The following is a 24,666-nucleotide window of genomic DNA, read 5'->3' as shown; positions in this document are numbered from 1 at the left end:
CAGTCCCAAAGCACAAGAATGGATTTAACTACACTGGGTAATGCACTAAAATCCATCCATGGAACGCTCATCTCAAAGGCTTTGCTCAAGATGTACTTTGTATCTTGGATTGTTAGTGGCTCGCAAGAGAGAGCAAGAGATGCCCTTTTTTCTGGTGCCTGATTTAGACATTGCAGTATAATACTGCATAATGGATGATAACACCTTTAACTTCTGAAGATTTAATACCTATGGAGGACTTACATACATTGACTTGCAAACCTATTTGATCTCATTATGCTGGGACTGTGACTTTTAAACATTCGTAACTTAAAACAGTTGTGCTTGTCTGAAAAGTGTAGCCTCTGTTTTGTTGCTCTACTTTTGTCTCATAAAAATTATATAACAACCTACATAGTCATTATCGGGACTAGGGATTTTTGCAGCGTTGCAAGTAATGGTTTATACTGTCACAGTGCATCTACGCTAGGTTTTGCCCTACTTGAGTTATAATGATGTAAAAAAACCCTAAGATTTGTGCCTGGTGCAGAAGCAGCAACACAGCCTTGAAGTCCTGTCGATATAGTGCTGTCTACACAGTGCATTTTTCGCATCCCTGAGCAACACAGTTATACCGACATAGATCTGTAGTGTACACCTGGCCTTACGCTTAAATGCTCTGATAATATGCTTAATTGAAGGAGGCCCCATTGTGGTACTGTGGCAGGGCAGGGGTATAAACCCCTTGGCTGCCCTGCTAAAGGGGTGGCTCCTCCCCTGCTTCCCAGCAGAGCAGCCGGGTGCAGGGGCTCAAACACTCAGCAAGGAGCTCAGCTGCAGACCCTAACAAGGGCAGGCTCAGGGGAATCAGCTGAACCAAGTGGAGCCAGCTGGGCTGGTGCCTGGGAGGAGACATAAGCCCAGGGAAAGGCTCAGTGAGGAGGCTTGCTGGGGAGAAGACAGGGGACTGCAGCTCTGTCTCTACTGACTGCAGGAAGCCTCAGGGGCCAGGAGACTCAGGGAAGAGTCAGTGTAGGGATTGGTGTTGGGGGAATTGGGGCTGCACTAAGCACGGTAACTAAAGAGACAAGGGTGAAACACCTGGAAGAGGTGTTGGGACCCTTTCTTTGACCAGCCTAAGCACAGGGATGAGAGGGCGGGAACCTCTGCGGACCAGGTGACAGGCACAAACGCATTTCAAGACAGAAGGACTCTGAAGGGGCATTGCAGAAACAGCTCATCTCATCTCCTCCAGCATACTATCAATCTGGCAGAAGTATTTCTCTCTTTATTATCAATAAAATGACAATGTCAACTTGACAATGGCAATTTCCGCTCCCACTGAAATAAACACGTAATTCCCCTCAACTTTAATGGGAGTAGAATCTGGTTCTCATAAAGTAACATTATCCAAAAAGACTTTAAAAAATGCAAGATGCCAGGTATCTCCTATACAGTACTGAGTATCTTCAACTTCTGACTTCGCTTGACAGCTTCAGATGCGTTGTAGTTTCTGAATTTCAACCATCCGCCCTTAACTTCTAGACATATCCAGGTGTCTACTGTACTATCTTTGCTCTTATAATGTGTCCATCCTCAGAATACCTAAGTTAAGTGCCACTTTAAACTATTAAACTAATATTCTTTTTGTTTTTAATTGTTAAATTGGTAGTTCTATATTGCTCTTAATCCCATAAACTCTCTCTCAAGGATTTTATCAGCTCACTTGATGGTGTGTTTGAGACTGAGAATAGAAAATTCTATCAATTTCTAAAAGTGTTTAACGAATATAACAGTTGAAGAATTTGTTCCCATTTAACATGCACAACGAGCTAGAAGTAACATTTGAAAAGCACCTAAATGTCTTAGGCCACTTGTTCTCACACTTTTGTACTGGTGACCCCTTTCACATAGTAAGCCTCTGAGTGCAACCCCCCTTATGAATTAAAAAACACATTTTTATTATAAATGCCAGATGCAAAGCGGGGTTTAGGGTGGAGGCTGACAGCTCGTGACACCCCCCCCCCATGTAATAACCTTGCGACCCCCTGAGGGGTCCCGACCCCCAGTTTGAAAACCCCTGTCTTAGGCACTTTGTAGTCTCCTAGGTACCTAAGTCATTTTTGAAAATGGGAATTCAGCTCCTAAGTCACCTACGTATGTTTGAAAATGTTATTGTTGTGAGGCAGAGAGGCCTACCTCTAAGGCTGACTGGGAGGAACCACTCCCCACTGTGAAAGAGCTTAGTCTTCCTGTGGATGCATCAGACAGCCTGTGAGTAATGGCTGTTACAACCCAGCAGAGACATGGGTCTGAGGGCTAGTCTGCACTGACAATGCTAACACGCTGCCACAGCAGCGTTTTAATGTGCCTTGTGTGGTCGTGGCACGGTGCACTCTAAAAAAACCACCTCAACGAGGGGCACTGTTTACACTGGTGCTTTACAGCGCTGCAACCTGCTGCACTCAGGGGTGTGTTTTTTCACACCCCTGAGCGAGAAAGTTGCAGTGCAGTAAATTGCCAGTGTATACATGCCCTGAGTCACCTGGTACTGGACCCCATGCCTTGGAATGCCACTGCTTTTCCACTGGAAGACAAAGGGTTCCCGCCATACACAAAATCTATATAAGGCAGGGGAGTGACATCATCGTGGTTCTCCTCTGCTTCTCCGTCCAAAGAGAAACTGGGAAACACATGAGAAGAACTGAACTGAGGGGAGAAGAGTTGAGCTCAGACTGGAAGGGCGTCTAGCCTGTGAGTAATAATACCTGAAGTTTCAGACTGCAGGCCAATGCAGATGGCTTTGCAGAATCTCTGTAATCTGTCTGAAACAACTTTTAAGGTGAGAAATTACTATTTGTAGCCATTCTTTAGTGAACCAAGCTTAGTTTGCGTGTTTTGTTTTATTTGCTTAGTAATCTGCTTTGTTCTGTTTGCTATCCCTTTACCACTTAAAATCTGCCTTTTATAGTTAATAAATTTGTTTTGTTTATTATTAAACCCAGTTTGTGCAATTTCTAATGGGGGGAGGGGCAAGGAGGCATGCATATCTCTCTTCACATTGAGGAAGAGGGCAAATTTTTCAGTTTGCATTGTGCAGAGCTTTCTATACCGTGCAAGACAGTATTTTGGGTTTATTCCCCAAAAGGGGTGTGCACATGAGTGCTGGGTGAATCCTCTCACACAGAGCTGACTTCAGTCTGTGTCTACAACTGGGTGTGGTCCTACCTGTGTGTGTGTGTGCTGCAAGAGGCCGGAAAGCCTAATTCGGCAAAACAGGGAGGGGAATCCAGGCTGGTGGAGCAAGAGGAGCTCAGTGAAACCCCAGCATATCAGGTGGCATCCCAGAAGGAGGGTGCAACCCATCACACTAACCTCCTGGTGAGTGGAGCCAGGCCAGCTCCACCCCCCGCGCTGGAAGCAGAGGGGAGGGACAGAAAGTATAATAGGCAGGGCCTCCAGCTCAGTTGGGTGGATGCCAGGGAAAGAGGCAGATGCCCCTCCCTTTCTGCTGAACCTTGGACCAAGGACCAAGCTGTGCAGCACCCAACTCACGGGGGAGACCAACGCTGGAGAGGAGCCGCTGGGATTGCTGTCTGCAGGCACAGAGTATCCTGAGGGACAGTGGAGCCATTAACAATGGAGATCTATGACCACGCTGGGGTAGAAAGTGGCTCAGGGAAACTAGACATTAGTCCGGTTGTATAACCAGTGGTTGAGTCAGCCTGTTGCAGTGGGTTCCCCACTGACCAACTGGCAGGGTCACTTGCTACTGCTAGGGCTCTGGGTTGGTGGAGTAGAGTGGTCCCAGGTCCCCCCATCTCTTGCTGCTGACCCCACCCGGGGGAGGGGGAGGCAGCCTACCCACCTGAGGCCAGAAGGCCTGTGTTTGTTTACTGTCTGCACAAGCCAGGAAGCTGGGTTGAAGGCTGCTAACTGCTCTGCCTGCTCAGAGGGCTAGAGCCGGACTGTGGTTGCTGTGTGCCCAAGCGAGAGAGCTTGCGTGACAGACTGCTCATTACCTGATCCTGTCCCCGGGGGACATGGCCCTAGATCATTAACTGATACTATACCTTGCTAACCCCCTCCCAATTGACTGTGGATAACTAGCTGGCATAGGGAGGCAGAGTGGCCTCCCTCCAAGGCTGACAAGGAGAAACCACTCGAAACCAATACAGTTACCCTACATCTTTAAGTGGTAGAAACAAACTGTATTTCCCCTTTTCCTTTACTCATGCTTGCCCCAGTGGTTCAAAGTAGAGCTCTTCTTAATGTTTTAACTTGTGTATCCAAGAGAAACTGGATTGACATCTGTATTTGAGACCTAACCCTTGTACCCTAATAATGTTGCTTAATCATTGTGGGCAAAACTTCCATTATGTTCCATGTGAGCAGTATTAATCACACAATTACCAGTTTTTCCTTTACTGTGAGTAATGATGCGGCATTCCATGTACTTTTAAAATTAATGAGGTTTTCTGCATTGATATATACTTTTGGGGAGGGATAGCTCAGTGGTTTGAGCATTGGCCTGCTAAACCCAGGGTTGATGAGTTCAATCCTTGAGGGGGCCATTTAGGGGTCTGGGGCAAAAACTGGGGATTGGCCCTGCTTTGAGCAGGGGGTTGGACTAGATGACCTCCTGAGGTCCCTTCCAACCCTGAGATTCTATGATTTATCTATTCCTCAGAGCTCATAGAAACAACAAAAATTGGGTAGATTTATACAGGTTAAATTTGGAAAACTGCTCGTCAATTTAATACTGGAGCATTTTTGCAATTTGGAGAAGAGTGTGGTGCACAGAGTACCAATTTAAAGAACAACTACAATAAAGGAGAAAAAGTGAAGGAAAATGCCTTCATGCATGAGGCACCTTATACATATTTATTATTATTTATTTTTATATACCCCTACTGTGAAGCAATCATCTTCTTGGCGAATAGTCTCAGTTGTTTCTTTTTCATGTGTATTTCTGTTTACAGAACTGAATGATACATCTTATCAGAGTAATAAGCTATTATTCTAGCCATGCTCATTGATATTAATTTAATATTAGGTACACCTATTACAACAAAGGAAGCTGAAATTAATACTGACGGTTTAAAAAGAATCCCTAAGGTGAAGGAAAGCTGACTTTTTAAAAAGCAGACATTCCAGAACATCTCTTCCTTTAAATATTGCAAGTACAATGACTGTTACTAAAAAGCCAATAATTACCAGATAGTACCTGAGATACTGGCATTATATCCTGCTCTGCTACTAGAAACGGGTGGGTAATTGTTGAATTTTTAATGGCAACCACATGGAGGCCTTGATTCTGCAAGAGGAACCATCTGAGTGAACCCCTGAACTCTTACACATCCCCAGTGAAGTCACAGGGCCTGAAAGCACATTGAAACCTGTCCTAAAATAACATAATATATGGGATCAAATTCTGTTCTCTGTTACAAATGCATATTGAGGCCTTCTCTACAGACACAGAAACTACACTGGTGCAATTAAAATTGGTGTAAAAACAAATTTAATTGTGCTGCTGCAAACCCGTTTGCACACACTTATCTCAGTTTAAATTTACCAATGCAAAGTACACTGACATAAACCTGATTTAAATCGGTCTGTGTCCACACAGCATTTTGAATTGGTTTAACTAAATCAGTGTAAAAAACACTTTTAGTTAAACCTGTGGCACTTTTTGCATACACCAAGCACAGTGCAGTTGAGAGCAAAACTTTGTCCATTATTTTGTTACTCTGTGACTACAGCTAGCACCTACACAGAAGCAGCTGGAAGGGACAATGGCTTTCTGCTTCAGGCAGCCCAGTTATTGACAGCTTCTTAATAATTAGGATTCACTGCTGAAGTAAGTAATTATTAAGCTTTACTGATTATGTCTACACTTTATGCCAGTAAGTGTCTACAATAAAGGGGGAGATCCTGCTTCTGTTTATTTCCATAGAGTGAGGCCCCAAATACCTGTTCCAGTACTTACAGAATCCTCAAAATGGAACCTTTGCTGGTGCTCTTGTGTTCAGTTTATCTAAAATTCAGGTTTGGAATATGGAAGGGATCTCCCCCAAAACATTGTGGAATCAAGTCATTGGAGGCTTTTAAGACCAGCTTAGACAAATATCTATTGGGGATGATCTAGGTTTACTTAATTTCTCTTCAGCACAGAGGGGATGGACTAAATGACTGCCTGAGGTCCTTTCCAGTCCTACATTTCTATTATTCTATGGTTAGCTTCCTTTATTTCTTTTACAGAAAGAGTCAGTCTTCAGTGAATAAGTCCAAAATGTATTGTATTCTTGTGGCCAAACTGATCTTTAAGATTACACTATGTATATGTTATTTCTACAAAGAGAGTATGAATTTCAAAAGTACTGCATACAAATACTTCCTTAGATTGCATGGATACATGTCTGAATTTAGAGAAATTATTATTAAAATAACACTATATAGTCAATATATTTAAGATTGTAAGCTCTGTGGGTCAGGGACTGTGACTTCTTTTATTTTTTTACAGCATCTAACATTTTGTGGCCACTACTAGAAGCAAATACATAATAAAATAATAGTAATATAATAATAATAATGAATAATAAATAAATAGTACTCTAAAGCCATATCAGTGACTTCAGATTATTATAGTTTAAGAGGGACTGTGGGAAGCTTTCAGGTTGATTCTGAGGCTTCTGTGTTTTTCCACAGGAGGAAAGCCAGATTTCTTTATTTTTGTTTAATTGAGCCCACAGAGATGTTAAGTGTTAGAATCATTATCTTACCTATAACACTCTATATGCAGTCTATATGCACTCTATATGATAAATGATAAAATTGATTGTTTCCTTAGGGAGCTCAGATCATTATTTCAGTCCTGCAGTTTGATATTTTGTATCTTTACATACTCCAAAAGTCTGACCATACGAAAAATCCAGGGATTTTTTTTAAAACTGAGAAATAACAAATGTGTAGTATGTTAAAAAAAGATTTGTAAAACAGAGGAATGAGCTTTTCTATTGTGACAGCCTATTCAGATTAGCATACAAAAGGTTGAGTTTACTGATTTTACTGGACTGACATAGTCAGAAGGCAAATTTTGCAGGAAAAAATAAAAAACTAAGCGTCATGTCAGGGAGTGGTGCAGCTGGCGGGGGGGGGGGGGGGGGGGAGGAGCAGGAGTGGGAGGAAGGCCTCATGCACATCTTTGTAACACCTCTACCCTGATTTTAATTCTGTCCTTCTCTCTTCTGTTGAGGGCATGTGGCACTACAAGAGTCACTAAATCCCTGTGGTGGTAACAACTCAACTCTTTACATCACTTCAGCTGGAGGAAGAACAAGTTCTGAGGCACTGTTTATGGGGGGGAAGTAGTGGGGAGGATGGGCTAAAAAATCTTGATTTGGGGCTCTTCCAGTTTCAGTTATTGGGAACTGTGGTTGGGGATGGGGGCATTATGCCCTCATTGACAGTGGAAGCCTAAAACCATTGCATTAATGTTGTGTGTCAAGGTCTTGCCCCATTGAAGATGGGCTAATTCCGCTCTCAAATTGTTGTTGAGTGGGGGAGAAATCAATGGCCCCAAAAGTTTCACCTCCCCTTTTTTGTTGAACTCAATACTGAAGCTATTCACCCAGGGTGAATTCAGTTTGTGGATTTATAGTCCCTTCAATTCCTCCCGCCTCCTCCGCAGGGCTGACTAATAGAGTCCCCCATTACATTAAGATATTAGAGATTGTACTAAACATGATCAATGCCTCTCCTGACATCTTTGGCATGTGACATTAAACATCTGTATTTGAGGTGGAAATACCATCTCCGAATTGGCAGCAGCTCCTGCAACCACGGAAACAATCTGGGTACAGCCCTGAAATATATATCAATTTTAAATATTGCCTTGTTGAGAATGCTAGCGAAATCTATTTGTCCATCACCATAGTGTCTGAGTACCAAGAAAGTCTCACCGACTGGATTTTGCAGGTGAGACTGCTTGGATTGATATCCAACAGAACTTTCCCTAATTAAGAACAAAAAGCTAAAACATAACTTCATGTTTCTAATCAGTCCAGGAATAAGGTTTGGAGAGCTCCTGCACACCTGATCTAAATCTATGTTGTGCGCGCCTAAGTGTAAGAAGAAAATGTGTAAACTCTCCATCCACATTCTATTATTCTTTCTTTCTGGCCTAACACAGATAGCTCAGTAAAATCTTAACTGGTGTGTTTTGACACTTGCAGTTGAAAGGGTATTTGAGGCATTAGTGACTTTGCAGGTAACAACAGCTTGTAACACTAAAAATAATTATAAATTATAGAAAATTATGTTCTCCCTAGGAAGTGTCTTAATTAACTTTTGCAAGTAAGCAGCCCCTAGTTCAAAATACTTCCTGAAGAAGGTTTTCCCCCACCCTCTATAATAATGATACAATGTCTCTGCTCCCCACAATGAATGTGGCTGATATGAGCTCAGATCTCTCCACAACTATGACCTACTGCAAGGTCAGTCACAGTCTGCCCAAATACATTACCATGTTTAGCCAGGCTAAAAGAAGAAATTTGCTGTTTTATAAAAAAATTGTTTGGGGAGACTTTTTTGCAGCACTGGAAGGATGATGCTTTGCACTTCTATAGCACCTTTCATTCAAGGTTCTCAACAGTAAGTCTAAACTTAACAGGATCCCTATAATGTAGGTAAAGAGTATACAGAACAGAATTAATTTGATCCAACTTAGAAATAAACCCACTTCTTTGATGGAATTTGGCAGCTGTTAACAGTTTACATAATCCTCTGTAACAGTCTGGGCCAGGAAGAGAAACACTACATTCCAAATAAATAAGTAGGAATTTACTCGGGACACTAGATCCCTCTTACAAAAAACCTCAAGTGTGGTATTGGTGCTCATGATGCACTTTTCTGTGAAAACTCTCTACTGTTTGCCAAATTCAGCTACCCCGTTCAAACTTCATTCTGCTTGGAAAATAGGGTCTTTTGTGATCGAAAACATTTATCTCATGATCCATTAGATTCTTCCATAACGTTATTACTAATGTACTTTACTCCAGAACCTCATATGTAGGGTCACATGCTACTATTATATGGGATTCCTGTCCAGAGGCTTGGAAATGTGAGTTTCCACCCACCTAGTTTCCTCCCAATTTTCCCATTTGTGGGAGATGTGAAAGGGTGTTTCACATCCCTCCACCCCAAAACAGCTGAAAACTGGCGGAGGGTGCTGGGGCAATGGCTATTTTGAATTGGAATCCTGAAGGTGTCCCAAGAAATGCATTACCTCAACTCATCAGAGGTGGAAGGTGCCTCTGCACAATTTCCTTGACCCCCAGCACCCACGTGATGGCCTGATTCAAGTGTTGGTAGAGGTGAAAGTAAGCCGGTACAGTCCGGTACGGCATACCGGCAAGAGCCAGTGTGCCATGCTGGCCCGGACCAGCTTCCCCAGGCTGGCGCTTTAAAGGGCCCCGGGCTCCCTGCAGCGGCTGGAGCCCTGGGCCCTTTAAAGTGCCACCCGAGCCCTGCTGCCGGAGCCCCTCGGGTAGCGAGCCTCTGCATGCAAAACTTATAGTACATATCTGATGTACCGAGTATAGCATTTTAAATGATTACTGTCTGGATAATCTGTCATAGAGTCATTTCAGATGATCCACAGGGACTCTGTATTTCTAGCAGAAACAGACATATGCTTCAGACAAGATTATATCACTGTCAGGAATACCATCATTACAGTGTCAGGGAATTTTCTGATTGGGAAGCAGGATCTATGGTGAGTAAAATGAGACATCTTGATCTAACAAATATATTTAACTGTTAGCTTACATATATTTCTTAGACTATGACTCTACTCTAAAAGGAAGCAATGAAAGTAGCACTCTGTTACTCCACAGATCTGTATGTGTATTCAGTCATCTCTGCTGACTTGAATGACAACAATATTGTTTTTACCACTTTTTACTCTTGTTGTCCTGCAGAGACTATAGGACTAAGAGTGTATGAGCCGGCTTTTGCGCTTTCTTGTGTATTTTCAATAGAATAATTGAATAAGTTCCACACTTTGCAGTGGATTAGTACAAGAATAAAAGATGGCCTAATTTGGCCTGGAAAACTTTTACAATTGGTGATGAGGCATAAGAAGCAAAGAACTCAGCTTGACCTTCATGGCCCAGATGGATGTGCCATGCCTGCAGTTCCAAAAATCCCAATCCTTTTACTTGCAAACTGGGCATATACTGTAGGATACAGAAACAGTTGAGACAGTAAATGTTGAACCTTATTGTAACATTTTTATAGTCTTACTTTTCACAGAAGAGATGCACTTACGGTGTAGATTTTTAAGCTCTGTACAACAACTAGGTCTGCACATCAGAAATGTGTTTGAGATAGGTCGGACAGAATTAAGTAAAAGCTGAACTGCCCTCAACAAAAGCTGATGAAACCTTATGAGTTAAGAGCTAGAAGCTTCCTGACAGCATTTTCACCCACTGACATTTGGCCATACTGTAGGTCTAGACTTAACAGTTCCCCTTTAAATAATATCCTTGGCAATTATTTAACATTTAAACTTGTATGATTTATTTGATCTTTTCTCAATTCTTGTCTTATATCAATAAGTCATTATTTGAATCTAGGCACCTCTGACTTTGATATAAAAGCATCATAAATCTCTATAAAGCATAATTTTGTGTTTACCGTCTAAATATTGTTGAATTAGTATCTTTCTCTTTCTCAATATTATCAATGTTGATGAGATCACAGAAAATAAGGGAAAAGTACTTATTTTCATCCATGATTCTTTCATGCCTCTTTAAATCTTTTTTTTTTGTCTTTTATATCAGCCTTCTTGTCTTTTCCAGGCTTCTCTGCACTGTGCTATTTGTTTTGTGCACCTCAATTATTAAACATAGTAAATGAAACGCAATAAGAATTGATTTAAATTAAACAGTAAGCTGCAGTGTATAATCTATCCTCAACTTTCTACAAACAAATACCCACAGATGAGGAGAATGACTAACGTTTTCTGGCATGTACACTGTGAATTTATATCAATTTAACATTCCAGAGATTGAGCTACTTACAAGCTATTAATTCAATAAAAAAACACTGTGTCTCTTCAAATCCATGCAGATGTTTGCACAAAGATTCTGAAGAGCTTAAAGTTAAAAAGAGCAAAAGCTGCATGTAACAATTCCAACCTTGACTACTGAGCCTACAAAACTATATCTGATAAAGAAGCTATATTGTAGGTGCAGTACAGAATGGCAGAAATTATTTTCAGTTCTAGTTGTATGTTTTCTTGATTAAACTTCAACAACCCTAACTCCCTTCCAGGCCAACCCTGGATAATATAGTAAACTTCATTACAGCATTACAAGAAGTTTTTAACATTTTTCAAAAAGGCTTTCTTTGGAATTATACCTGTCATTATAAAGATTGTTGGGTTGGGGTTGTTTTTTATTAAAAAACCCAATAACAACAAAGAAAAAGTCAGTCAGAAAATGACAAGATATCTTTGCTCTACTTAATGTGCCATGAATATTTGGGGGGCTCTGAATTCATTCTTACTCACTTAGAACTGGGACTTCCATAAATTGCTCTTTTAATCAGGAAGTTTTCCTTGTCTCTTCATAGTGAATGGAGGGAACATCATCTTTTAGCTAATGGGAGAGAAGCCCAGTATAATGTTTACTTCCACACTAGACTTCTTTGGCACAAATCCTTTATGCTGAAAGGATCCCTTTATCTAGCAAATGTACAAGGATAATATGTTGTTAATAGCCAGCACTCTCTATGAGTTTCTCATTTGTTTTTTATTTTGATTATTTAATTTTTAGAAGTACATTTTAGTGACTGTGAAAAGTGCCAGAATGACAGTCCTCTGGAGATGGAATTGCTTTATTTCTCCACAGAACAGGTACATCATGACGACTAGCAGCAAAGACATACCCATACTACATCTCCAGTATGCCTTAAACTTGGCATAGAGGAGGCCTACTGTCATATGCCAAGATGGGAGAGAAGAGGGTAGAGTGTTGCTCACTCTTACTGATCAGTCAAATCCTTTGGCTCTCTTTTGATACTTTTAAGACTCTCAATCAAAGGTTCCAATTAATGCCACACTCTGCCGGCGATTTTTATGATGCAGGTTTCTATCCAACAGGAAGAAGACTGAAACCATCCACTCTTTTCACACAACCCAATGAAAACCCCCTATATGGTCTTCAGTTCTGGCCATTACTGAATTAGACCAGATCAGAAACAGTGAACTAGAGGTAAAATGCTTAAAAGTCCTCCAGCCCGTCCAGTTACCCATCCAGTTAGCGTATTAATATACACTAGGATTTCTTGTAACTGCTGTTTCTTGCAACCTGTTAAGTGAATAAGATATTTCATTTGCAGTTGATACAGATACTGAAACAAAGGAATGCTTTTAAAATGTGACCATGTTGTAGGACAGGGGGCCAAATTCAGGATACATGCCACAGCTATCTGGCTTCTATGACAGATTTATATTCTGTAGAATGTAAACTTTCATTGAAAAAAAGAAATTTCCATTCCTTATGGCTGCAAAGGGAACCTTCCAACTGTGAATCAGTGTAGCGCTGTGAAACAACAACTCTTCAGAGTTGTGAACTGCCCATATTTATCTCAACGCAATGTTAAGTCTCAGTTTCAAACCCAATGATGAAACTTAAAGGTCTGAATTGAAAATAATTTAGGTACACAACTGCACATACTTTGTGCATGACTCAGAAATATGCGTGCAACCTGGTGACAAGTTTTAAAAAGTGTAGAAATAGCAAGTCATAAAAATGCCCACCATCATTTCCCCCCACTTAGTGATGCTGAATGGAAAAGTAACATCAGTGACTAAAAGTTTAGTTACAGAAGGGTGATACATGACCCTTGGTGTTTGTACATATCTCCTATTGATATAAGTGGGAAATGAGCAGTGGACAAGAGTAATGCAATACATGGCCGTGATTTTATAACTTCAGGTCAGGAATAATAATCAAAATTTGGCCCTCTCCACACAGTGGGTTTGATCATCCTGCTTCAGGACTAGATACAAAGCCCACTGAAGTCAATGAGAGTCTTTCTGTTAATGTCAACGTCTTTGAATATGGCCTTTAGTGTCTCCGTGTCTCATTTGCTTTAACATCGATAGTACTGTATCTGTTATTACGGACTAAGTGCTTGGTATTAGAGTCTAGTCCTACCCCAACCTCTGGTTTCACTTTACAACTGATGTCACTAGATCACAGCACTTACTTGATTAATTAAATATTCTATCGGGGTGCGTGTGTGTCATAGCCTAGGAATATGATATTAGGAAAAACTTTCCAGCTTTAAGGGTAGTTAAGCTCTGGAATAGACTTCCAAGGGAGGTTGTGGAATCCCCATCACTGGAGGTTTTAAGAACATGTTAGACAAACATCTGTCAGGAATGGTCTAGCTTTACTTGGTTCTGCCTCCTGGATTTGGTGACTTCTCAAAGTCCCTTCTAGCCCTACATTTCTATGATTCTTTATTATGAATAATTCATCAATATTTCACAGGTGTTTACACTACCATACTATTACAATGGCTCTAAGCTGTTACAGTACCAGTGATGTTTTAAACTGCAAGAGGAGACTGAATTATGCTAATTATAAAACATTTCTATTAGAAATTGTGGATAAAGTAAATTTCTCTTTTTTTCCTCTTAGGATACAGTTAAACCTATACATTATATCATCACAAGATTTCTTTCTGAAAATGAATGAGATTTGAATGTGATTTTATATTTAACTCCTCTAGTAAAGAACTGTTCCATGTAAAACTAGCCAATTTAGAATAATACCAAAAAAACCAGCCAATTTGTAAGACTAGTCCCAATTTACACTCTGAATTCAACAAATATCTTTTCTGGTGCCACTAACCACTGTCACAAACTCTTACAACTTCTCTGGCATCAGCTAATAGGCCACAACTTTACTAATTAACAGATATAAACATTAACTTGCATCAAAATGTATAGCCAGAGACTTCACTGCATTGCATCTTGTGTCCAGCTGGGCCCATCTCACTTTAAAATGATCTAGGAAAGAATTACTCAGGACAATATTTGTGCAAACATAGCAATCATTTTCTTAAATTCAAATAAGGTAGAATTCCAAGTATATATTACTAAAAGACCAGTTTTCCTACAAGAACTGTTCACAGTGCACAACTATTGAAACAAGTTGAAAAAAGTATTTTTCCTATAAATGAAATGTTACAGCTTGACAATAACATTGATCCTTTTAAAAACCTGTTTCATTAATAAATTTCAACAAAGTAGGTTGGATAATTAAAAGAATTATACATATGACCAAGATATGAATCGTTGCAGCTAAGGCCCTTGCCCTGCAAACGTTTATATCACATGTATAGTCCCATCATTGGGACCACTGCATGAATAAGGGTTTGCTGGATCACATTTTGGTTTGGGTCTTTAGTTCCTTTTCTTTTTTGTCAAGATGACATTGTATTGTAGATGTTTAATTTTATGCAGGAAACATAGTGCTTCTGTGTAACAAATATTTTTAAATAACTGATGCTGAAAGGAGGAAGGTAAGCAGAAGCCAACAAGGCATGCAGGCTTCAAAACTAAACAATATTACAACAACAATCATAAAAGGATGTATTCCTTCAGACAGCCTGTGTATTCAGCCTGTGCAGTGGAACAAGATGTCACAGAGTTAAATATTTGGGCTGGATTTAAAAAGAGGCTGAGTAACATTATCACCAATAACAACATTTTTATTGTTATTCATGCTAAAGAAGGATAATTGTCTGTCATGGTTCTGGGTAAGCTAATCTCTGCTGCTATAAAAATATATTTTTAACGTAAATGTATATATGATTTAAACCTGTCTATATCTCTATGTACTTTTTCTTATGGAAAGCACCTATGACATTATGGGAAATACTGAAATACGATTATTATAATAATAATAAATAATGATAATAATTAATAGGCAGGGAGGCCTTTTCCCCTACATGTAGAGCATTGCTCAATTATCTAGAGCAATTTTTATTTTTGCCTTCCTCTGAAGTAATAGGTTTCCAGACTAGATGATGGACAGTTGCTGTGATTTTCATAAGGCAAATCCTATGTTCTTATACACAGTTACATTTTAACAAAAACAAGAAGGAAAATTAGATCTCTTAGTAGCCAGCTTCTCTGCTCAGTGGTGACAGGCTTTAGTTTTTGAATGTCTTTTTAATCTAATAGAAATAAAGATAGGTATACATATAGTTTTGCCACTAAAAAGTCAACATCTATCAAGATCTACCAACCACAATGTGGTACTTGAGATATTGTATTTATCTGCTGTTCTAAAAGCAAAAATGAGAAGTACCAGATTATATAAAAATGCTGATATTAAGTCATAGCAAGCATATATTAGAGAGAGACAGATCTTAAATAAAATGTTTAAAGGCTCAATCATTCTCTGAAAATTTAAAAACCATCATCATTCTTCCATGTTATGCATGGTATTCACCCTTTTGTACATAGAGTTGCTGGGATATTTGAATTGACAAATAGATGTTTTTGCAGAATAGTAAAGGTGACTTTTCAAAGTGACTTATCAGCTTAGATGCAGAATCTGTATTACCACAGTGGTACATGGTACGTACAATACAGTACTGTGTACTTTATGTAAAATTTGAAATTCTTGTTTATATTACATTTTATATTTTTCAGAGTTGAGCCTAAGCCACAAGCTTCAGATCTAGACTTTGAATCTCCAGTCCCAAAATCTGAAGGCTGTCAATCCAGGGTTTTGTTTCAGTTCAGTATAGAGATAAGGGATATCTGGGTCAGTACTGACTCACTGAGACTGAGGAATAAATACATGCTACTACTTTTTGCCGACACAGGAATGCATCAGCACCACTTCCTGAAGCACTTGGGGGGGAACGCATAGCTCAGTGGTTTGAGCATTGGCCTGCTAAACCCAGGGTTGTGAGTTCAATCCTTGAGGGGGCCATTTGGGATCTGAGGCATAAATTGGGGATTGGTCCTGCTTTGAGCAGGGGGTTGAACTGGATGACCTCCTGAGGTCCCTTCCAACCCTGATATTCTGTGATTTCCTAGGAAGCTGCCTATCAAAGTACTAAACTGACCATGTCCAAACAGCATACTTTATGAGAAAGAGGAAAGATGGTCTTAGAGTTAAGGCACTACACTAGGACTCAAAAGATCCAAGTTTTGGTCCCAGCGATGCTGCAGACATCGTATGTGACCTTGACCAAGAAACTTGGACCAAACATTTTCAAAAATGGCCCTATATTTTGTGTCCCCAACGCAACATACATTGGGCCTCATATTCAAAACTGCTGAGCACCCAAACATGAGCTGACTTCATTTGGAACTGCGGATGTTCAGTGTCTCTGAAAATCAGACCAAAGATGTCATAGTTGATATTCAGAAACTGATGCTCACAAAATAGCAACCACTTTTGAAAATACGGACCTTTATCTTTCTGTCCCTCAATTCCGCATCTGTAAAATGGAGTTAATTCCACCTCTGTACTTAGCAAAGGTGCTGAAAGGATAACTTCATTAAGCTTTATGCTTAAGCTTTCAGATTGTATGGTGAGGAGCAGCACCAAAAAACCCAATCAACAAACAAACAAATAAATAAATAAATACACGATGTATAGATCACAGCCAAAAGTGCTACAGGCTAATGATTATCTTAATAACTTTCCTGTCATATTGGCAAATTTACATTTCTCGAGTAGTGTAATATTCCTACCACGCCTCTAGGAAAAATATGATTCAACTCACTAACTAACTAATTGCAATTTCCCAGAATCACTCTGATTTTCCCTAAATATCTTAACTTCAAGATATTTGTTGTTTGGTTTATAAAATCCTTTCCTTAGGTAATAATTTTCAATTGCTTTTTTTTCTTTTGTATACAGAGTTTCATTTGTTTGTGCAAGACTTTGCTCCAAGAATTCTGGAAACCATTCAAATGCGAAGCTGATGCAAGTAGTGTCTTATTATCCATATTTTATAAACATGTTTGGATTTGGAATTTCTCATTTAAAGACAACACTATTTACACATACAAAATGTTATTGTTTTAAGTGGAGCTTTCAGATTTGGAAAAGAAACAAACATTTCAATTAAAAATGAAAAAATAGAAAATGCAACAAGAGAAGTGGACTAGTAAATGAACCGATGTTAACTGCTGTTAAGGAGGGAGGTCACTCCTTCCTAAAATTATATGTAAAGGCATGGGTTTTTTGTGATGACATTCATCTATGGAGAAGAACATAAAGAACTGCCCGGAATATTGTAGGAACAATTCTACACTAATGGACTACAGCAGTGGTTGCCAAGATGTGGACTGTGAATTAACAGGGCTCTGCAGAACTCTTTGTGGTGGTCCATGGAGTAAAGTAGTTTGACAATCCAGTCTTTAAAGAGATATTAGTGATTATGATGTGGGTCCATGGGAGAAAGATCTCTCTATTACAAAATGGTCTGCTAGCTGCTCAGATTAGATGGACTAATACATTTTTCCAGCTCTAATTTCTTTTTTTAGAAAATTATTGGAAGCCAATAAACAGTGAATAAACAAGAAAGAGTAGTCAGTAACTTATATGCTGCAAGCAGAGGACCCAATGAATTATCCAAAGCCAACTTTCACATCAATTTGTTCAAGAACATAAGGGTGAAACTACACCAGCAGCATGGTCTAGTAGAGCGGGCAATAAGCTGAATGTCAGGAGATTTGGGTTGTATCCCTGACTCTGCTGTAAACTAGCTGTGACAATGGGCAAGTCATTTCAGGGCTATTTTCCCTCCTACCCTTTGTTGTGTTTAGACTGTAAGCTCTTTAGGGGTAGAGACTTTCTCATACTATATGCCTGTATAGCGCCTAGTGTGATGAGGCCACAGTCTTGGTTAGTGCCTCATAGTATTGTAATACAAGTAATAGAAGGGACATAGGTCAAAGCATCTCCTGTATGATTATGTGATTAAAAGTGGAGGGGAGGTAAGGAGAAGCAGCCTATATGCTCCAATATTTGGGGGAGTGTAATTAAGAATTAATGAATCAGCAAAAATAAATAAAAAATAACTCTTAATCTACACAGGAAGTAAGAGAATTGTGATAATTTAGTTTCAGTATGGATATTTCGACCGCTATTCTGTTGTGCATAGATGGAACATCTAGATAAAAATGTCATGTCTTGTGAGGTCTAAATGTACAATGTTAGGGTGAATTTAAGTTAAAAAACAAAAATTTGACTGTCACCCAATTGGAGATTTAAGACCATATTTTAGGTGAGGGAGTTACCCTCCTTAGCTGCACATGAACTCATGAATTAAGGCACGTTTGAAAGTACCCCTCTGTCCAATGAATTCCTGGAACTCTCCATGAATTCCTTGTGTTGAGGCTTCTGTATTGTAATCCCCTGTATAAGGTGTACTAAATAATCATGGGATCTGAAGTAGTAGCCCTTGCCTGGATCCTCCATCTGGAAGATGGAAGTGCTACAGTGATAACACCTACGAATGGTACTTAGCATAGGGATGATGGCAATTTAATGTTACTTTGATTTTATTCACCCACTGTGGCAGTTCCTAAGTGTTTGTGATACAAATGACATTGCTCTCAGCCTAAAAAAAATTACAGTGCAATTGAATCACTAAACAATATTTTGGTAATGTGTTGTCAGATGAATTAAAAAATGATTCGTACAATATAGCACTGGGCTATCACACACAAATTTGAATATGATATGTTAAAAGAAAGAGGTCAAGAAATTCTGTTCAAAACACAAGGAGAGCATTGTTTTCACCTTCTTCATCCAGCTATAAAATGTAAAAAAACATAAAGAAAATATGTAGATTGTTTAGAAAGAACATACCTATTAGCTCCTTATTTCTGACATCTAAGGCCATGTTTCGTAAAGCTGTAGCAACTGCACATACCACGCGATCATTGTCTATTCGAAGTAGCTCCACCAGGATCGGCAGGCCTTTTTCTTTGCGGACGGCAGCACGGATATACACTGACCACTGTAAAGAGATATTGGATGAGGGAGATTGAAAAAGAGATTGGGGAATGCTGTCAAGAAAAGGAGGGGTGTGTGGTTATGAAGATTGCTATCTTGAGGAGTAAAGGAAGAGAGCTAGGAGTAATGGCTGTAGAATCTAAAGACAAGAAGAAATTATTATATGTATGATGCTAGACAACCACTTGACCTGGAAACCCATATTTATTTTTTACTGGTGACAGAAAAATTTAATGATTTAAACTTTAAATTTAATGATTTAAACTTTTAATCCTTGTACACTTGGTTACTGCTTTACTGTCTGAGTTGCAGGCCATTTGCTTGGCATCAGTATCCCCTGGCCAAACTTGAACAAGGATTGTTTGTTCCTAATGCCATTTAATGTTACAAAATTTGTTTAAGAAGTTAGCATGCTTCCTGGCTGTCAACTTGACGAATGTTAGACCCAAACCCAAGAAGGAACTTCATTATTTCGTTCATGACAGGCAATTTGCTCAGGAGAGGAAGTGAGGAGGGAGTTATACTACTGCTTTTACTGTTAAAACACATCGGCCCAATCCTGCAGTGCCTGTGTGTGCAAAATTCCCACTGATTTCAATGTGTTGAGTTATGTACATGTAGGGACCACAGGATCAGGCTTGTTATTAGAAATATGACTCAACCATGAAGGATCTAAGATTTTGGTCTGAGCCCATCTAGTTCACAAGATGCTGAAAGTTACATTATTTTACCCGACTTACGGTATCAATGAGCCAATTAATTCAATTTTATGAGCACCAGACATAGTCTCGGAAGGTGAACAGTTTTATAAAAAGCTTGACATACCCAGGCCCCTAGCAACAAAACAGAATGTGATGACAGAGTGCATGAAGCAGAGTGATATCAGTGAGAGACAATCTCAGGAAAAAGCTATTTGGCTTTGACGGAACAAGTCACATTTTTCTATGTGAACTGGTTGTGTAGGATATTTGAGGGGTGTGAATCTGCTGTCTGCATACATGCAGTGCTTTAAGTCCTAATAGCTCTCTGACTGTGTGCCTAATTCTAGAGTGATAAAAACTGTACTTAAGATATATACTGATGAAATAAGTGAGATCAGACTCTTTCCCTTATATATATTTGGTTACATGATTGTTAAAGTTCTTAATCCAAGTGTTGAGAACACCTGCTGAGCAGTCACAACTACTACTGAAATCATCTGAATCCAGTGGAGGCTGCAGATGCTTAGAACCTCTCAGGTTTTAGCTTTTTTAGTTTAACAGTGAGAGGTAATTCTGGGGCTTGTTCTTTGAGGACACTGGTCTACTCCATATCAATTTAGTTATCCATGAAAATAATGCACTTTATGCAAATATCAATGTGTGACTGCAGGGTGCAAGTCACACAGGCAGCAGTGTATGGTGACAAAGTTAAGAACTGTAGTGCACTGTGAGAAGGAATTCAAGATGAAAAAGCTCACAGAGATTTTTTTTTTCTGTTTTATAAACAGCTTCCAAATTTCCTTAGTCCTTTCCATGCTGCTCCTTCTGGTTATCCATTATAGTGTCACTGCTCCATTGATCAATCAAATCAATGGAAAGTTAGGGTATAGTGTAACAAGTAGTAGTTGAAGATAAAGCAGTAATAGAAATATTAAGGAATACAAATTAGGCAAAAATGCAATCCAATGCTTTTGCTTGGGTTTTGGAATAACAAACCTGATCAACAGATGGCAGTATATATACTGTAGCTAATGTACAGTATAGAGGGTTGCTCACGGGTGGCAGGTGAACCGCTGGCTCTGGGAAGCTAGCCTTCAGCCGCACCCCTTCCACACCTCCCTCCCACCTAGAGCCCCCCTACTGTGCCGCTGGCTCCTGCCCCAGGCTAGAGCCCCAGCCTCACTCCTCCAGCCTCGAAGTGCTGGGAGGCCGGGCAGCGTGGCCCCAGCCCTGGAGCACCAGGAGGCCGGGCAGCGTGGCCCCAGCCCTGGAGCACCAGGAGGCCGGGCAACGTGGCCTCAGGCCCCCTTCCCCTGGCCCGGAGCACCAGGAGGCTGGGCAGCGCTGCTCCAGCCTTCCCAGCCCCGGAGTGCCGAGAGGCCTGGCAGCACAGCCCCATGACCCCCGGCCCCAGAGCGCTGGGAGGTCAAGCAGTGCAGACCCAGTGACAGCCCCAGCTGGGATCATGGCACAGGGGAAGAGCTGCCCGCAGAGTGGGAAGCAGGAGTGTGACTGGGGGCAGAATGTGGGCGGGGCCACACCTGGCTGTTTGGGGAGGCTCAGCCTCCCCCAGTCTATGATACCCGCTGCCCATGGGTTGCTGAATACTTCTGTCCCTTTGACAGAATAAAAAAAGTTGTATCTCTGTCTTTCTCCTGAATCACACCAGTTGCCTCTAGTGCATATTGTGGGGTAAACATATGTGCTTGATTTCACAGTGCATTGACTTCATTGGAGTTGCAGAGATGTAACCAAAGGCAAAAGCTGATGTATTTGTTTAATATGCTTTGAGTAGCCCCAAATCCTCCATGTTTGGCTAACCAGGAGATTGTGATTTTTCCCTTTGAGATGAGGAACTAGCTACTCTTATTCACAATTTCCTTGCCTATAAGTTAGACTACTGCAGCACACTTGACCTATGGCTGCCTGTATAAACTATGCGACAGCTTCATAAGGCACAACACACAGCTGCCCACTTTCCAGGCAAGAAAAATTGTGAAGCACATTGCATCTGTATTCTGTGCTCTCCATTGACTCTCCATTCAGTTTCACATTCACTTCAAGGTCCTGGTCCCAATATTTAAAGCAATTAATGGGCTAGGGTCTATCTAAATGATTGCCTCTCTCTCCTCTCCCCACTGAAACATCTAGGCTCTATATGGGTGTTGTTGCTGCAAGAGCCTGGGGGGAACTCCTGGGAGGTGGGGGCAGGGCTTCTTGATGGAAAGCCCTCAGCTATGGAACTCTTTATACCAGTGGAGATTAGAATGCACCCCAGTGTTGCCATTTTCAGGTCACGCTACAAGCCATACCTTTTTGCACACACCAATAACAATTGTGGTGGAATGGCTCAAAAATGTTTGTCATGAAACCAAAGCTAAATAAAGGGAAGACAAATTCCATTAAATAAAAGTGGTTTAAACAGAAGAGGGTTTGATAGGAGTATCCTTCGTGGATGGATTCATAATTGGTTTAAAGTCTGCATATGGCACCTAGATATTACAGTGTCAGGCACATTTTACATGCCGTCATCTTATGTGACACAGACATAATTAAAGTATTAATAGATAGGTAAGTATATAAACATTCAAGGATTTCACTGTTGCAATTTTCTGAACCCACATTTATTCTAGAGTCTGTCATATGGGGGGAAACAGGGGAAAGGGAAAGAAAACACCATATACAGAATGTTAGTCTATGACTTGCCTTCCTAATAACTCTATAACCTCATCCCCCATGAACCCATCCCAGGGACCTGCCACATGCTTCCCAAGATACACATACAAGGGAACCCATGCAGATCCATCATATCTGGCCATGGCATTCTTACTGAAGGACTATCAGGATTCATAGAAACTATCCTCAAACCACTTACCACACAGAGGGCCTGCTTCCTCCAGGACACAACTGACTTCCTCCACAAATGCATCAACACTAACAACCTCCCTCAGAACACCATTTTTGCCACCAGGAATGTCACCACCCTATACGCCAACATCCCTCACAATGACAGCATCCCTAACTGCCTTAAATCTCTATAAGACAATGGACAACCCTCAAATCTCCACCCCAAACACATCACCAAACTCATCATTTCATTCTCACTCATAACAAATTTACGTTCAACAACAAATACTTTATCCAAGCTATGGGAACAGACATGGGTATTAGGATGGTTCCCCAATATGCCAACCACCTTGAAGAAAAAATTCTGGAAAATTGCACCACAAAACCAGTGATATATCTGAGATACATCAATGATACTGTCATCCTCTGAACAGACGACTTAAACTCCCACATAGATTTCCACCACAACCTCCTCATCCCCAACCTGTCCATTAAACTCTCTCTGGAACACTCCCACACTAGCATCAACTTCCTGGACACCACAACCAGCTTCAACAGTGGAACCCTTCAGACAACTATATATAAGAAACCCATGGATCACCACACCTACCTTCATAACTTCAATAACCACCACAAGAAATCTGTTATCTATAGCCACGCACTCAGATACCACAGAACATGCTGCAAGGATATACACCTTAACACTCACAAAACTGCCTTTGTCAAACAAGGACACTTCACCAGAGAAGTAGATTGCATCATGGAACTGGCCACCCAAATACCCCAAGAGAATTGCTTCAATACAGAAATAAAACCTCCTCTGCCTGCACACCCACAGTTGTCATCTCCCATCCCGCACTGGGACCCATATGAGGAATCATCAAACAACTACAAACCATTTTCTATGCGGACCCTGTCCTGAAAGAAATCTTTCATGAACCCCCCCTCTTCGAGCCTTCAAACAACCCCCCAACCTCTCCAAGCTCATCATCAGAAGTAAGCTCCCCACAGACCAGGGCACACCAACTCAAAGCAGCACCAGATTCTGCCAGAATAACAGATGCAAAGCCTGCAGACATATCTCCACTGCTACAATGATCAACACCCTCCACAACACACCTGTAAAGACCCATGGGTCCTACATATACCTATCACAACGTGTGGTGTTCCTCATCCAGTGCACTAAATGCCCCATTAGCCCCTATGTGTGTGAAACCAGACAATCACTATGCTCTCAAATGAACTCACACATGAAAATGATAAAAAAACCAAAACACCCTATCACCTCTGGGTGAACACTTTTCATAAAGCTATCACTCTATATCTGACCTATCAGTCCTCATCCTTATAAGAAAGCTGCACAACACCACCAAAAGATGAGGCTGGGAGCTTAAATTCATAACTTCGTTAGACACTAAAAATCATGGTTTTAATAAAGGCCCTGGATTTATGGCTTATTACAACAATCTTTTTTAGTCAGGTAGATGGAATAAGGGGTTCTGGTCATCACTGAGCACTGCACTGTAATGTATCTGAAATGCAGATTTACCAGGCCAGTGTGGCTTTTCTGCAATGAAGCAATGTTAGCTCTCAGATAAGAGAAAATAAACAAGGGCTGGTAGGATTTGAGCTATATCTTATTTTATTCGTTCCTTCCTCTGTTCTGGTCTCTAGAACCACGTTGGGGGATAATACTTAATGAACATTCATATGAGCTGAGAAATCAAAACTCAATCTCAAGGATCAGTAACTTTCAATTAAAAATATGTCCTAGAAAAATAACCTCTTTCCTAAAATCAGAGCAACATTTTGTTTTAAAAGAGTATTAAATATGAGATATTGTGAATACCCCAAATTGACACTTCTAAATTTACTTCTCTAATAGCCAGGTATTTACCTGTCAAATTAGTGCACTGTCAGTTGCAGCTGTAAGAAGAAAAAATGATAGCTCCTTGCCGCTTACAAAACTCCCAGCTCTGTGTTTCCTATGCATCTCCCAGGGGATGTATCCAATGTGTCTGCTACTATTAAGAGGTGACTGTCAGAGTGAGAGTGCAAGTTAGCAGGGA

The 24,666-nt window shown here is 40.4% G+C and overlaps 1 protein-coding gene across 13 annotated transcripts in view; it reads right to left on the bottom strand.

The window, feature by feature from the left end:
• The window catches only part of CTNND2 (catenin delta 2), a 1,164,839-nt gene that overhangs the window by 78,359 nt on the left and 1,061,814 nt on the right, over window positions 1–24,666 (bottom strand). For all 13 annotated transcript variants that reach the window (XM_037893329.2, XM_037893327.2, XM_037893326.2 and 10 more), the window contains one exon: window positions 18,903–19,053. In XM_037893329.2, the coding sequence (XP_037749257.1) occupies window positions 18,903–19,053 (151 nt within the window). The remainder of the gene's footprint in view (window positions 1–18,902; window positions 19,054–24,666) is intronic.

Source organism: Chelonia mydas, chromosome 2, assembly GCF_015237465.2.
Source record: "Chelonia mydas isolate rCheMyd1 chromosome 2, rCheMyd1.pri.v2, whole genome shotgun sequence".
In the NCBI taxonomy this organism is placed as follows: domain Eukaryota; kingdom Metazoa; phylum Chordata; order Testudines; family Cheloniidae; genus Chelonia; species Chelonia mydas.
The sequence above is the reverse complement of the archived record's forward strand: the minus strand, read 5'-3'. Positions and strand labels throughout refer to the sequence as shown.